Raw genomic sequence first — 14,792 nt, forward strand, 5'->3', positions numbered from 1 at the left:
CCCTTTTCTTAATGGCTGCCCTAGCAGTAGCATTTTCAGTTTTTGTGTTTGTGTGGGAGCAGTGTTTTGGGACCAAACACCTTGGGTGAGGCGGCAGCCCTTTACTGTTAACAGGTGCCTCCCTCGCAGTGTGTGATGGTCAGTGCAGGGATCTCGCGTGGCTATGCTATCACAGTGGTCTGTGACCTTAGATCTGCTGCTGTATTGAGCAGCAGGGACTGCTGATCACTGGACAGGCGGAGGCTCGTTTATGCTTTGAGATGACTTTGTGTGGGTGCTCTCCTTGGGTGTGTCTGAGAGCTGAGGATGTTGCTGATTGAGAGGTTGGGCAGTTAGTGCGGTCTTGAGCACCCTGACCTGTGAGCCGGCTCTCCTGTCCCTGCTGCTGTTCCGAAATGGGGCCACAGGCTCACCAAGCATCCATTAGGGTTTCATGGTTACACCCAACTCGGCCTGGACATCCTGACCCACCTGTGTGTCCCTGAGTACTCGGTAGCTTGTCTTCCGGGCCAGCAGTCCTGGAAACATTGTGTTGTGTCAAGGGACTCATCCCATGAAACGTTCTTTTCATTAGTCCAACTCTTGAGACCCATATAGTCCATAGAATTCTCTAAGCAAGAATACTGGAGTGGGTAACCTTTCCCTTCTCCAGGGGGTCTTCCCAACCTAGGGATCAAACCCAGGTCTCCTGCATTGCAGGCAGATTCTTTATCAGCTGAGCCACAAGGGAAGCCCATTTTTAGTTTGAAACTTTTCAAATCTGTGGGCAAGTTGCAGTTTTGGTGCAGTGAAAACTCATATTTCCTTCACCTAGCTTCACCAGTTGTTACCATTTCACCACATTTGCTTTATCTCTGTGTGTGTATTTGTGTACATGTGAGTGCATATACATACTCACATTGCACATGTGTATACACATACGTGTTATTTTTGCTGACTCATTTTAGAGTGAGTTGCACACCTTGTGACCATCTACCCCTAATTACTCCAGCATTTATCTCCTGAGAAGAATATTTTCTTATAAACAGACTGTATAGTGACCTAATTCAGAATGTTTAATGTGGATAAAATGCTATCTAAGCCACAGTCCACATTCTCAGTCAAGAATTGTTGAGTTGATATCCTTTAGCTATTTTGCCCTCTTTCCAGGGTCCATTCTAGACACCAAGGCAGGTAAAGCCCCTGGACACAAATGCCTTTAGAATTGTCCTGTCTCGGTGGTGCATTGAACCTTTTCCCACGTGAAAGGTCCCTCTCTTCTCCACTGATGCTCTGTGCCTTCCTGACCACTTGCCAGATATCAGCCAACAAAGCTTGACCAGTTTCTCTGACTAGTGTATGCATGATGTATATTTGCCCATCGTTTTCTTTTTGTCTTTCTGTATCCTTTTATTTTAGATGTTTCTCTCATCTTTTATTTATCAAATGTAGTTTGGTTTTGTCTTCTTGGCCCCTTTGATAGTTTTTTTTTTGTCTGTCATTAACTCTTGTAGTGTTTGTTTACTGGAATTATTGATATATTGGGGCTAACATTCGTGATCTTGTTTGCTTTATATTTTTCTTGCTTGTTCTGTTACTTTTTCTCTCTCTTCATGCTGTCTTTTGGATTGGTTTTTAAGAATTTTACCCTGCTTCGTTGGCTCATTTCTATATTCTGCTTGCTGTTGTTTTATTAGTTGTCCTATAGATTGTGGTATACATTCTTGACTTGTTGAAATCTAATATAAATTTATGTTTTTACTACTTCCAAGTAATAGGAAGACCTTAGGGACCTTTAACACTATCTCTTCTTATTGCTATTATCATCATCATATATATGTATTGTACTAGATAAAAATAATACATATTTTTTATTTTATACAATTAATACAGATTTGGAGCTACCCACATATTTACCTGTACCAATGCTACTAATTATTCTGTATCTTTAAACTTTCATCTGAGATTTTTTCTTCTTTCTAAAAACTACTATTCTTTCTTCTACTGGGGTTATGCCATTGTCTGAAATTGTCCTTACTTGATTTCGTTCTTCAAGGGTATTTTCAGTGAGCATAGGCGTCCAGTTTGCAAGTTGCTTTCTTTCACCACTTTGAAGATTTTGAAAATAAATTTTCAGTGTCTTTTTTTTTTTAAGTCAGCTATCTAATTAGAGCTTATAAGAGATATTTAATTTTTAGCCTTTGGATTTATCAATGCTGTGTTCATGTTTCCAGATATGGTTTTCTTTTTATTTATACTGTATTTATAAGGCTTCTTGGATCTGTGGGTTGACATTTTCTGGCAGTTTTGGAAAAATATTGGCTATTTTCTCTTCATAAGTCATCTTTCCTCCCTTTTCTGTCATTTCTTATTTTGAGACTTCAATTATATGAGTTTTAGACCTTTTCACTGTATCTTTTATGCCGCTTGCCCTCTGTTCTCATCATTTTGTCTTGTGTTTTATTTTGAAATCTTTCTGATTTGTTTCCTGACCTCTCTTTAGTGATTACATTTCAGGTCAGGGAATCTCTCTTAACCCATGGAGTTATTTTTGGTTAAAATATTTTTCAGTCCTAGAATTTCGCTGGGCTCCTTTTTCTCCTGTCTTGTTTCCTGACAAAATCCTCAATCTTTTTTTTTTACCTCTTTGAACATGCTTATTTTAAGGTCTGTGTCTAATAACTCTGTTAAGACAGCTCTGTTGTTTTCCTGGGGTTTATTTTCTCCGTCTTGCTGGTTTTTTTTTTTCAGTTGAGCACTGGGTTTTGTATGTGAAGGCTCGGAGCCACAGTGTGAGTCCTAGGATAGTTTTTTCTTTTTTAAGAGATGATTTTTGAACATTTCTGATGGACAGCTGGGGGCGCTAGCATTCTCGACCTGGCTCCCCTTTCTCCCGGGGTGTGACCTTGTGTCAGCTCTGGGTTTTCGCAGCTGCTCAAAGCATTGGCTGTCTCAGTGTCAAGCCACTCCATTCTCTGGGCTCACATCTCTGGGTTTCCTTCTCTTGAATCTTCTTTTTCTGCTTTTGTAGGTTTATGATGCCTTTAAGCAGATTTTTTAAAAATGTTTTGTCCAAGCCTTCTGATTTTCTCAGCAGGAGAATGATCGGAATGACCTAGTTCACTGGATAAGGACGTTTCTCATCTTTACCTTCTTTTCTGTGAATTGAAATCCTGCCTTTATCAAGTATAACCTCATGGCCTGCTTCTGTAGCTTGAAGGGCTAAGTACAGGAATGCCTCTTTTATTTCTCTAATTAATGCTTAAGCCCCTGCATGCCTGTGTTAGCAGGAAGGTCCAGTGATTCTGTCCTGAATGGCCCCCCAACCCAGGGGCTTTCTTTTCTAGAGAGGTGAGCCATGCTTTGGAATGCTTGCTCCCCTGACTCCGTGTCCTCAGCAGGGCAGACCCTGCATAGACCCTCCTGCTCCTGTGCTCTTCCTCTTGGACACCTTCCTCGACTTTCCTTCCCCACATGCAGTGGTGGGGCCTCTGGGATTGTTCTCCCAGTGCAGGAATCCACACTCCAGCCTGGAGCCAGCTTTGATTAGGATAGCAGGAAAGAAAGCAAACATGTGGCAGGCTCCCTGCTCCCTACAAGAATATGGTTAAATTTCTGCTTTCTTTTTTCAGGTCTAGATGTTAGCAATGGATTCAGGGCACTGTTTCCTCAACTGATTGGTATAAACCAGCTGTCCTCAAACTTAGGTGTGCACCAGCATCAGCTGCGGGGCTTAAATCACATTCCTGTGCCCATCCAGTGACGGTTCCTATGGGTAGGTCAGGGGTGGGGCCCAGGAACTTGCATTTCTACTAAACACCCACCTGATACCGAAGCTGCTGGTCCAGGACTCACCCTCTGAGAACCACTGGTGTGATCAGTAGTTTCTCTAAAGAAAAACCCAACAAACTTGAATATTTACCAAAAATATTGTTCCATTTACATTTGTTGAACATTATTGATGTTGGATATTGTAACTCACATGTCTTTTTTATTTCTGATTAATAGAAATAAAGGAAGAGCTTGAAGATCTGAACAAAGAAATCAAGAAAACTGCTAATAAAATTCGGACTAAGTTGAAGTGTGAGTTAAAGCTTTAATTTTGTATAATCGTTGATGGTGGGAATGTGGGTATTATTATTTTCTTCTTTATAACTTTTTATTCTTTTACATTTTAAAAAGTTAAGATTGTGACCACTGTAAAATAAATCATTTGTATGAGCTTGGAATAGTGAGCCTTGCTTAAGTTCCTCATTATTGTAGAATTCTTAAGCTACCAGCTCTAAGGATCACACATGAGGAGCTAGAGCTAAGGCCTACTAATACTTAATTTTGGAGTGAGGCACTCATTCATGTTCCGCAGGAGTGAGCACTTGCTTATAAACTGTTTATCTCTTATATTGTTACGACATTTGGGGCTAAATTATAGATACTTGAGAAGGTAGGTAGCCTTCAACATGAATTGCCAGGTTCTTCTTGAATGGTCTTGTAGCTGGTGAGGTCCTGTGAGCCTTTCCTCCAGTTCAGCTCAGCTGATAGTGCCCACGGCCTCCCTGCGGGACTTAAACAGAGGTGGTGGTTCTTGATGTGGCAGAAAGACACAGTGTGTTTAATTTTTACAAAATAACATTCAAATCAAGAACATATCTGATGATCACAGGGAACCTTTATTATGGAAAGTTTCAGACATACATGGGGGGAAGGGGTTGCCACCACAGACCCGGGGTCCACACTTAACCAGCTCTGCAGGTCTCAGTGGCCCCCACCCCAACCCGCTGGTTTCACAACCGCTGGCAGATGTCTCGGATTTCATCAGCATATAGTTTTCAGTGTGTGTTTCTAAAACAAGGATCCCCTCCGCCAAATACAGCTACAATGCTCTTGTATGTATCTAAGTCACCTTGGTTGTTATTATAAACTGTCTAGTCAGAACTCACACTTTCCCAGTGATCTTTTAGTTTTTCTTCAACAGTTTATTTAAATTGGCTTTCTTGTTTGGACCATACACTATGGTTGGTTGCTATGTCACTTAAGGCTTTTTTTTCAGGTCAGGTTCTTCTTCCATCTTTCCCCACTCCCAGCACGTTTCCCTCTTGGTTGGAGAAACCAGGACATTAGTTCATCAGAAGTTGCCCTGTTGCAGAGTTTCACTGATTTCATCCCTTTAATGTCACTCAACAGCTTTCACTATACTCTATTCCCTGTTAATGGACAGTTAAGTTCTCCAAACTAGATCAAATTCAGGTTATCCACTTTGAAATGTGAAGCTGTAACATCTGGTTTTATTTTGTGACATTATCAACAACTGATGCTCACCAGAACTCACACATTTATTAGGAGCTGGAAAGATAAAATATGTTTGCGTTTAGGCTTGAAAACCTTTCATTTTTGTTAAGATTAAAAAGTAACTCCTTCCTCTTTGCTTCTAGCTATTGAACAGAGTTTTGATCAGGATGAGGGTGGAAACCGAACTTCTGTGGAGCTTCGTATCCGAAGAACCCAGGTTTGATGATCAGCCTTTTCTAGTGTGGAGCAGTGTTGAAGACTAAGAAGTCTTTTTACTTCCTTCTTTAAAATTCAGAATAATTACATCCTTACTGTCATGTTAATGATCACAGCATTTCTGCATAAAGACAGTATTTATAGATTCCCTTTCTAGATGATGAAGGAAAAAAGTCTCTTCAGCCCATCAGCAGAAATCTATTCTGAAGAGCAGAGAATTATCTGAGTCATTTTAGTGTTCATGATGAAGTCCTCACCGTTTAGAGTCTGATGGTACAGCAAAGTGGAATTTAGCCCACTTAACTCTACTTGACAAATGACGATTATGGGTTCAGACTCTGGGGACGCCTTGCTTGAGTGCCAGCCTGACCCCAGTCAGCCTGTGACCACTCGCCAATTGACTTCTCGTAATGATGGTTTTCACCCCTTCTGTAGAATGAGGGACACTAATAGTACAGGAGGGTTACTGAAAATCAAAGAAGACAACGCAAAGTTCTATGCGTGTAAAGTTCTTAGCATAGATTCTGTTCTACAGTATACGGTAAGCTGTATTCTTATTTCCCATTTGAAGGAGTCAGCACATTAGTTTGAATTTATAGAATGTAATGTTTTTATATGTAAGTGAAAAGCTTTCTCTTTTAGTAGAAGAAATGACCATTATACATTGGTCTGTTTTTTTTCTATGTTAAAGCATTCAGTGCTATCTCGAAAGTTTGTGGAAGTCATGACAGAATATAACGAAGCACAGACTCTATTTCGGGAGCGAAGCAAAGGCCGTATACAGCGTCAGCTAGAAATAAGTGAGTCAGTGACTGTATTATTTTTGTTAAAAACGTGGTTTTTTTTCCCTTAAGGTCTGACATGAAAGTATGTACCATCAAAAAAGTAATTTCATCCCTGTTTTTATCAGTACTGTAAAACGTAAAGTCCTTTCATAGCTTCCCATTCATTGAATCAGCCAACCTGTTACTTATGTCCTTCAGCAGATTCTAAGTGAGTGGACTTTAAATTACTTTCTGATGACTGTTACCTGTAAAGTGTTGATCAGATCTGGAAAGCTTCCAGCTGTCACTTCCTCATGTAATTTTTGTGTCCGCACCCCTTCTTGCCCCATCTCAGGGGACAGTCTGCATGGTTCTCATGATTCTGCATGTCTGGTGAGCAGACACTTCCTGCCCTTTTGCTCCAGACTTTCTTCCTAGGATGTTTGTCTTTGCAGCCTTGGAGGATGGAACTCAGGTTTTTCTCTGGGCAGAAGGCTGTTTGCTTGCTGAACAAAGGTCAGGCAGGCTTGCTTACTCCCCGCTGTGAAAGATCAGGGTCCCTCAGCTGCAACACAAGCCTCGGGTGGGTGCAGTGTCGACCAGGACTGCTCTGCGTCTCCTGTGGGCCTGGACAGAAGGGAGCAGCCATGAACTGGAACCTCATTCAGTGACACTTTGACTTTGTTGACATGTAATTGACATACCGTGTGAACGGTACTCAAAGTGTACAGTCTAGTGGTCTTTAGTATGTAAATTAGCACAGTCACTTTCAGACCATTTTAATCCCTCCAAAAGGAAACTCGGCACCCAATGTCAGGCACATCCCATTTCTCTCCCCAGAGCCCCAGGCACCCACCAGTTTACTCTTCTGTCTATGAATTTGCCCATTTGGGCATCCATATGAATGGAGTCATACAATATATGGTTTCTTGTGACTGGCCTCTTTCACTTGGCACAGGGTTTTCAAGGTTCAGCCATGCTGCAGCAAACATCAGTATTTCATCTCTTTTTGTTGTTGGATCACATTCCATTGTGTGGATGGACCATATTAACATGTTTATACATCCATCAAGTGATGAACCTTTGGGTGGTTTCTACTTTTTGATAATTATGAATAATACTGTTGTGAATGTTCACATTAAATTATATTTTAATTATTATGATGTTTATTCATTTAATTTTGTCTCTTGTGGCACAGTGTGAAAATAGGAATTATCCATTGGGTTTTCCCAAAATCCTGTGAACTTGTTCATAGGAAGCATTAATACATTTAACTCAAGAAAAAATATTAATAACCAAAATACAGAAAATATTAGAGCTTCTGATTCTAGTTATACAATCTTTATTATTTCCAGTTAACATATGCTAAGTCTAGCTTACCCTCCTTTCCTATAAGCCAGTTAAACTTTTAGGAAAACTGATATGCCAAAAATTTGTATCTTACCAATTTCCTTTTTATAGTTGTTTCTCATTCATACTAAACTTGGATTTTTATTAGTCATTCCAGTTACAAGGTTTTTCATGAATGTTTTCCTGTTCTTCCTGCTTCTTAAGGGCTTATGTTAATTTCTGTCATCATTAATACTTGCCAAAAAATATATTAGAAAAGATAGAAAAACACTGGTTAAAACATTAGCAACTCAGATTTTACCTGCTAACTTATGGATGCAAAGGTAATTTAAAATTACTGCTGCATACTGAGTGGAGTTTTTCCTTGTTGATATTTTAGCTGGAAAAACTACCACCGATGATGAGCTGGAAGAGATGCTGGAAAGTGGGAATCCCTCCATCTTCACATCAGATGTGAGTGCCGGGCGGCTGTGTGGCCTGCATGTTTGTATTTATACAGATTTTTTTTTCTTTAACCTCTAGAATGATCTTAAGTTCATCAGTATTTCTCCTCTGTTTTTGTTTTTCAAAGATTATATCAGATTCACAAATTACTAGACAGGCTCTCAATGAAATCGAGTCCCGTCATAAAGACATCATGAAGCTGGAGACGAGCATCCGTGAGCTACATGAGATGTTCATGGACATGGCCATGTTCGTCGAGACTCAGGTAATCACATGCATCTTTGCTTCTCTGAAACAGAGAGCTATGGTTTGTAAAATCTGATATTTCACTCCAGTCTATCGGGAAAGCCATTATTCTGGATCCAGTCTTGTAATTCAAAAACTGATTATACCGTTACTGCCATGTAAGGCTCAAATGCTCGAAGCACCTTAAATCTTCAACAGTAGGGGACTGATTTAAGATATGGTGTGTCCATAGCATAGGGTGTTAAGCAACCATAAGTAGACAACATAAACTTTGTTCATGGAAGATTTTGAATGAAATATTCAAATGTATGTGCTGGAATTTAAGTTGACATAAGAGGGCAATATTAAACCTTATATGTATGTGTGTATGTGTGTATATATATATGGGGCTTCCCTGCTGGCTCAGATGGTAAACAGTCTGCCTGCAGTGCAGGAGACTCAGATTTGCTCCCTGGGTCAGGAAGATCTCCTGGAGAAGGGAATGGCTGTTCACTCCAGTGTTCTTGCCTGGAGAATTCCATGAACAGAGGAGCCTGGTGGGCTGCAGTCCATGGGGTTTCAAAGAGTCACACACAACTGAGCAACTTAACACTTTTACTTCACTTCATATGTGTATATACACCTCTATGTATAAATGTAAATATATATGCAGCATACACCCTTATACTCCTATATATATGTGTGTGTGTGGCATAAAGTCAGCTACCTGAAACAGTCCTCACAGAAGGAAAGAAATATGCCAAGCAGTATAGAAACAGTGGGACTATGGGAATGTTAGTTTTCTCCTCTAAAATATATTTTCAAGTTTTCTACAAGGAGCAGATATTAGAGTAATCATTTGGAGAAATATATAAAAGAATAGCACCAGAGGGGATAGACTGTGACATAAATAAAAGCTTTTACTTACTACAGTGTTCAGTACCACAAGCAGAAGGTGGCAGGTATGAGGAGACCCCTATGAGGGACTGCGGAAGTTAATGCAGTTTTTTAAGAAGATGAAATTTACTCGAGAGGGAGGGGATACACACACACAAACACACATATAGAATTATGACTGATTATCGCATTGTTGTGCGGCAGAAACCAAAGCAACTTTGTTAAGCAGTTTTCCTCCAATTAAAAGCAGAAAAAAAAGAACACACGCATACACACAGAAAGAATATAAAATTCAGTGTAAAATACAGCTGGTGGTTCCAGTTAGGTGTGTGGGGGTGCTTGCCCCTCCGCTTGTGATGGTGAATAATGTCCTCAGACTTTTCAAGTGTGTGAGGCTCACACTTGGTCACTCATGGGTCGATGGGCCATTGAGTCCAGCTGACTGCCCTGTGAAGGCAAAGCCTTCGTACCTGAGCATCTTAGGATTCACATCACAGTCATGTCCTCCCTCCCACGGAGGCTGGATGCAGGATCTGTTGTGGCAGGAACTGTCCTCTGATGGGCCTGTTTGCCGGTTTCCTGGGGAGCACTGGGAAGTCCATCTGGATACCAGATTCATCCTCCATATCGCCACCTACCTTTTGAAGATTTAGCTTCAGGAACTTTGCCATAAAAATGTGTGTGGAGCTGAGGTGCTATGAATTTGCAGATGGGGTGGGGATGGGGCAGGTTCACTCCTTTGATTTGGGGGCGCCCGTTGCCATTCACAATGCCAAAAGGGAAAACTGGGAGTCTGGCTGCTGCCAGCTTTTGTTTTCAGAAAGGAAACCAGTGAGACAATTAGACCAATCTGAGTACTTTTGTCATTACTAAAGATTTTAGAGTATCTTGGACTTTTACTTAGGATTGTTGTATGCCAGATGTGTTAATCTCTACTAGAAAAATTGATATATCATTGTATTCTTAGCTTCGTTGCATTGTTTCCTTTCAGAAGTCTGTTAGTATTGCATTGTGTTGACTCATCTAATTCAAAATATGTTTAGTCAAAACTGACTAGTATGTTGAAATGCGTGAATGAGTAAGTTAACTCTGCGTCACTCTCCAATGCTTTGCTATTCACTGCTGCAGATTATGTCTGCTGGTGGACAGAAAACCAGGTAATGTGCTCTTCTCCCCTGACGCCTCACTGCGTTCACCTCACTTTACATTTTTTTGCTCATTAATCTAGTCAATTTAATGGGAGACATAAACTATTCCTAGTTTACTGGTATTTTAAAGAAATGACAAATATTGTCTACCCATTAGAAAAGAAGTCATTCTTTGTACGTCATATGTGCATAATAGTAAATGTTAGCTTAGCCTAAAGCCAGCTGCCTCTCATTCACTGTGCCCATTTTAAAAGTGTTCCTATATTAAAGCATATCTCAAAGCCTACTTGATATGCCTTTAATTGTCAGCATTGTTGCCCATCCCTTTTAGTTCTTTTTACAAAGTAAGTTGGATTTTGATTACTTTCCATGTTGGCACATTTGTAATGGTCTCATCTTTTTGTAAATGTGAAAAATATTTCAGTGTCCATTCCATGCACATTACGTTCCTGTGGAAACTTTACTCCTGCTCTCTGACTGTTTTAAGAGGCACAATTAAGTCATTTGAAAGTGTCCTCTAAGTTTGAAACTTTTCATTTTAAGGGTGAAATGATCAACAACATAGAAAAAAATGTTATGAATGCCGCAGACTATGTAGAACATGCTAAAGAAGAAACGAAGAAAGCTATTAAATATCAAAGCAAAGCAAGAAGGGTGAGTTTGGTCTTTCAGAATTAAAATTCATTTTCCTCTGGATTTGGTTTTACATGGTCATACACTGATGCAAGCCTTCTTAAATGTATTTCAGGAAATAAACACTTCTTACATTAATTTTGCATTTGAAAACTGAAGTAATTCTTTTTGCTGAAATGTTTGAAGTTATGTTGACGGTGAACCCTGTCAGTTCTAAGTAATGATAACCCTTACTAGGGTTGCCAAAGTTGGCCCCACCTCCCTTTCCTCGGTTGAATGTTTTTCAATTCCAGAGTTCTCTGTTTCTTGGGTCATTATTTGGAGGGACATATAAAACTCACGGGACTGGAAATTCTCCTAAAAATCATTGGTTACACACTTTATGCAGTGAACACTTTATTCATTAGGTTATTTGCTAATCCTTTGGATTGGAGGAAAGAGAATTGCTTGAGACCATGGACCTCAGATGTTATGTAGCACTCACAATGAAGCTTTGTAAAGGAGTTTTAATATCTTCATAGTGAAAGCTTTCTAAGGAAACAGCAAAACTACAGAACTCAGTTCTGATTCAGGGACTGGAAAACTGTGTATCTCCTGTGTGACCTCGCCCATCACGTCTTGGTTTCTTTCTCCCCAGTGTAGAGAAGAGCGACCCAAGGCACCAAACCCCTGCTTTCAGTGCCTGTCACCCTCCCTCCTGCTGTTAGATGCCTTTCTCAGTGCCTGTCAGGGGAGATTTCCATGCGATGTCACAAAGGCCTTGTAAAGAGGGAGTGTCAGAATGTTCAGGAAAAATGAAGAGTCAGATTCACCCGTGACGATGGTCCATAGATGTTCTCAAATATGAGGCACATCAGGGCTTTCATGTCAGCCTGCAAGCATCTCACCCTGCTTTCTCCTGGGAATATCTGTGTATTAATTATCTTTGAGATGTAAGACATGGTTTCTTACATTATTCTGTGTTACCAGATTTTGAAATATTGAGCCTTAAACTAAAGTGAGGTGGTGAGGTCCAGGTGTGAAGTACTCTGGTTTAGGCACAAAATGGACTTAATACTTTAAAGCAGTCACTAAAAAAGGACAGGTCCCATCCTTTCTCCGTGACCTGAACAGCAGGTCAGACCAGTGAACATTTCTGTGAGACGTTCTCATCTCATCCTGATCTGGCAGAGATGGCCTCGCTCTAGCAGGTGGCTGGGTCAGTGCCTTACCTGGAGTGGCCACTGGTCAGAACCTGAGGCTCATTTCGAAATTCATCACAACTTCTCCAACTCGAAGCCTGACATCTGAAACCAGCCACAGCTTGTTCATCTCTCACCCTGCTGTCGGGTGTGTGGTCCTCAAGATGTTGGCCGTCTTCTCTTGTGGCGTCCTGGTTCTATTCCCAGGGCAGCCGGGTTAGCCCCTGAGAGACTGGATGATGCTAGTGGAATGATCTGTTTTGTTTGGTGTGGCAGTTAAGTGAAGGACTTACCTGCCAACAACAAACAAACAAGAAGAAAAGTGTAGGGCTTATTAAACGAATCACTGATTTCCTAATTCACTGACCTAGCCACACAGCTCTCTATACATGAAAAAAAAAAATCAGCTGTATGTCTCAGTTCATCAGAAATTTATCAGAAGAATGTGGTCATGCAGCTTTCTCATTGATAAAAGGTAATATTTCAAGTTCTATGATAGTACATCTCCAAATAGTCTGACCTCATTAAATTAAAAATCCCTCTTTTGGACAACTGAAAATTGTCGAACAATTAATCATTGTCCCATAATTTAGATTTTAAAACACATTCCGATGGATTATTTGATTTTTAAATGAATGGTATCTTCTAATATGGCAATATGGAATTAACCATGTTATAATCAGCTTGCTTTTCTTTGACAGAAAAAGTGGATAATTGTGGCTGTGTCACTGGTTCTGTTGGCTGTGATTGCTCTAATTATTGGTTTATCAGTTGGCAAGTGATGATGTGGATAACGGCAGCATGCATGTCTCTGCCAACACGGCAGTAAGTAACTAATCAACTAATCTGCTTACTTACTCGCCCAATTAGCTAATAGTGGTGCTCACCCAATTCAGAAATACTGGAAAGTAACAAAATCCTGCCAGGGAAGTGTTTACCTGACTTCTGAATTCAGGTCTCTAGTCATCGTGTGCTGAGAATAAGCATTGACTGGGTTGCCATCCATTTCTAAAGCAGGGTTGTCTTCCTGCTGTTTTCTGAAACCTCTGGATTTGTTTAGATGTGATAGTTAGGGGTGGCAGCAGCTCCTGACTCTTCGGGCTTTTGTTTTTGATCCAGAAAGACGTTTCCTCCTTATTGGAGACCCTCATTAGTGGAATAACTTTAGTAATGAGGATTAATTCTCAATGAAAAAACTAACATTTAATATTTAATTTGTCTCTTAAGTTTTAATTCTTAGAATAAGTGCAACAACCAAACGTGCTTTGTGAGCTATTTATTTGCTCACCATTTTACTATGGAATTAGAGGGAATGGGACAAAAGCTGTGAAGAATACTCAGTGGAACCAAGAGACTTCGTCTCATTTGTTTCCATTGGCATCATCGAGTTTGTCTTAAATGTGTCCACATTAAAATGAAAACTTGTACTGAGTAGCGTGCCTGTTAATTCTTAATTTAAAGGGTTTGGAATACAAAAGATACTCAAAAGATATTATTTATTTAGAGCACCTTTATTTTTATTCATTGTATGAGGGTCACCTTTCACCAAACTTTGGTAGATTTTGTGCTTTTCGTCTCTTTTTATGCATTTGGAATCATCCTTCTTTCACCTCTCAAGCTAGCATGCTTCCTGGTGTCTCAAATTTGGACATACTAGTTGTTTATTTTAAAATGTTTGTTTGGCATAATCATTGGAATTCAAATTGTATCTAGATTGGGACAAGTAGTCCTTGATGAATTAGTTATTATATTGTGAAAGCAGCTGCTGGCTTGATAGACACTTGGCGCTTTATTAAGGAAGAGGTGTTTCTTAGTGTGAGCATCTGTGTGCTGAGCACACAGTTAGCAGGTGAGGATCCTGACATTCACGGAGGCATGGGCTTGCACTCACTCGGAAGCTCCAGGATGTTGAGTTTGCTAGCGAGCCATTTTTTTCAGGAGGCAGAAGGAGCTCTGAGCACTCTCTTCATCAGGCAGTACGTTTATGTGTCTCTGTGCTTTCCTGTTGCCTCTGCTGAACTAATGATACATGTGATTTTCCTTCACTAATAATAATGTCTTTTTTAGAATTCTTTATGAACTGTGTATAAACTCTGCATTTTCTTAGCTTTTCCTAGTGGCCGTTATATGGTTAGTTGGATGTGTTTCTGCTAAAGATAAACATAATTTGAGATCAAATGCTGTGACGATGCTGTTGAATGAGGGCAGGCTTCTCCCAGCATGGTTGTGGGGGAGCCCCAGGCTTGCTCTATACACCTAGTCCTGGGGGGCTGCTGTATATTCATGCCTTTAAGCACATGTGAACACAAAACACATCAGAGTGCATACCAATTTTTTTTTTTAATACAAATGCAGTGGTTGTTGTCTTTAGTTATACTTTTGAAAAACTAATTTATTCTTTCAGCAAGTGGTTCAGCACAGCCTTCTCTGGGCCTGCGGGCACTGTGTGGCGGGAATCCTGGTCCCTGTAACTGTGCAGCAAGGGCCCGATGCCCGGTTTTCTATCTGAGGACATGGCTGAGAGGGCACTTGGCTGTGATCTAGGTGTAGTAGGTGGCAGCTTGACTCGGGGTGTGCATGGGCCACCAAGGAGAAGTCCAGGCATTTGACTGGAGTTGTGAGCAGGATGTTGGACGAGAATGGTCGTTCCATCTGTGGTATTGAGGGTG

At 40.4% G+C, this 14,792-nt stretch overlaps 1 protein-coding gene across 4 annotated transcripts in view; it reads left to right on the forward strand.

Moving 5' to 3' along the window:
- STX2 (syntaxin 2) overlaps positions 1-14,792 on the forward strand; it is a 76,210-nt gene that overhangs the window by 21,731 nt on the left and 39,687 nt on the right. For 3 of the 4 annotated variants that reach the window (XM_070475045.1, XM_070475047.1, XM_070475048.1), the window contains exons 4-9: positions 3,988-4,062; positions 5,409-5,482; positions 6,173-6,281; positions 7,975-8,048; positions 8,167-8,304; positions 10,853-10,963. In XM_070475045.1, coding sequence (XP_070331146.1) covers positions 3,988-4,062; positions 5,409-5,482; positions 6,173-6,281; positions 7,975-8,048; positions 8,167-8,304; positions 10,853-10,963 — 581 coding nt within the window. Of the gene's footprint in view, positions 1-3,987; positions 4,063-5,408; positions 5,483-6,172; positions 6,282-7,974; positions 8,049-8,166; positions 8,305-10,852; positions 10,964-12,824; positions 12,949-14,792 lie in introns of all 4 variants that reach the window. The other variant, XM_070475046.1, reaches the window with a different exon arrangement.

This window comes from Odocoileus virginianus, chromosome 12 (assembly GCF_023699985.2).
Source record: "Odocoileus virginianus isolate 20LAN1187 ecotype Illinois chromosome 12, Ovbor_1.2, whole genome shotgun sequence".
Lineage (NCBI taxonomy): Eukaryota > Metazoa > Chordata > Mammalia > Artiodactyla > Cervidae > Odocoileus > Odocoileus virginianus.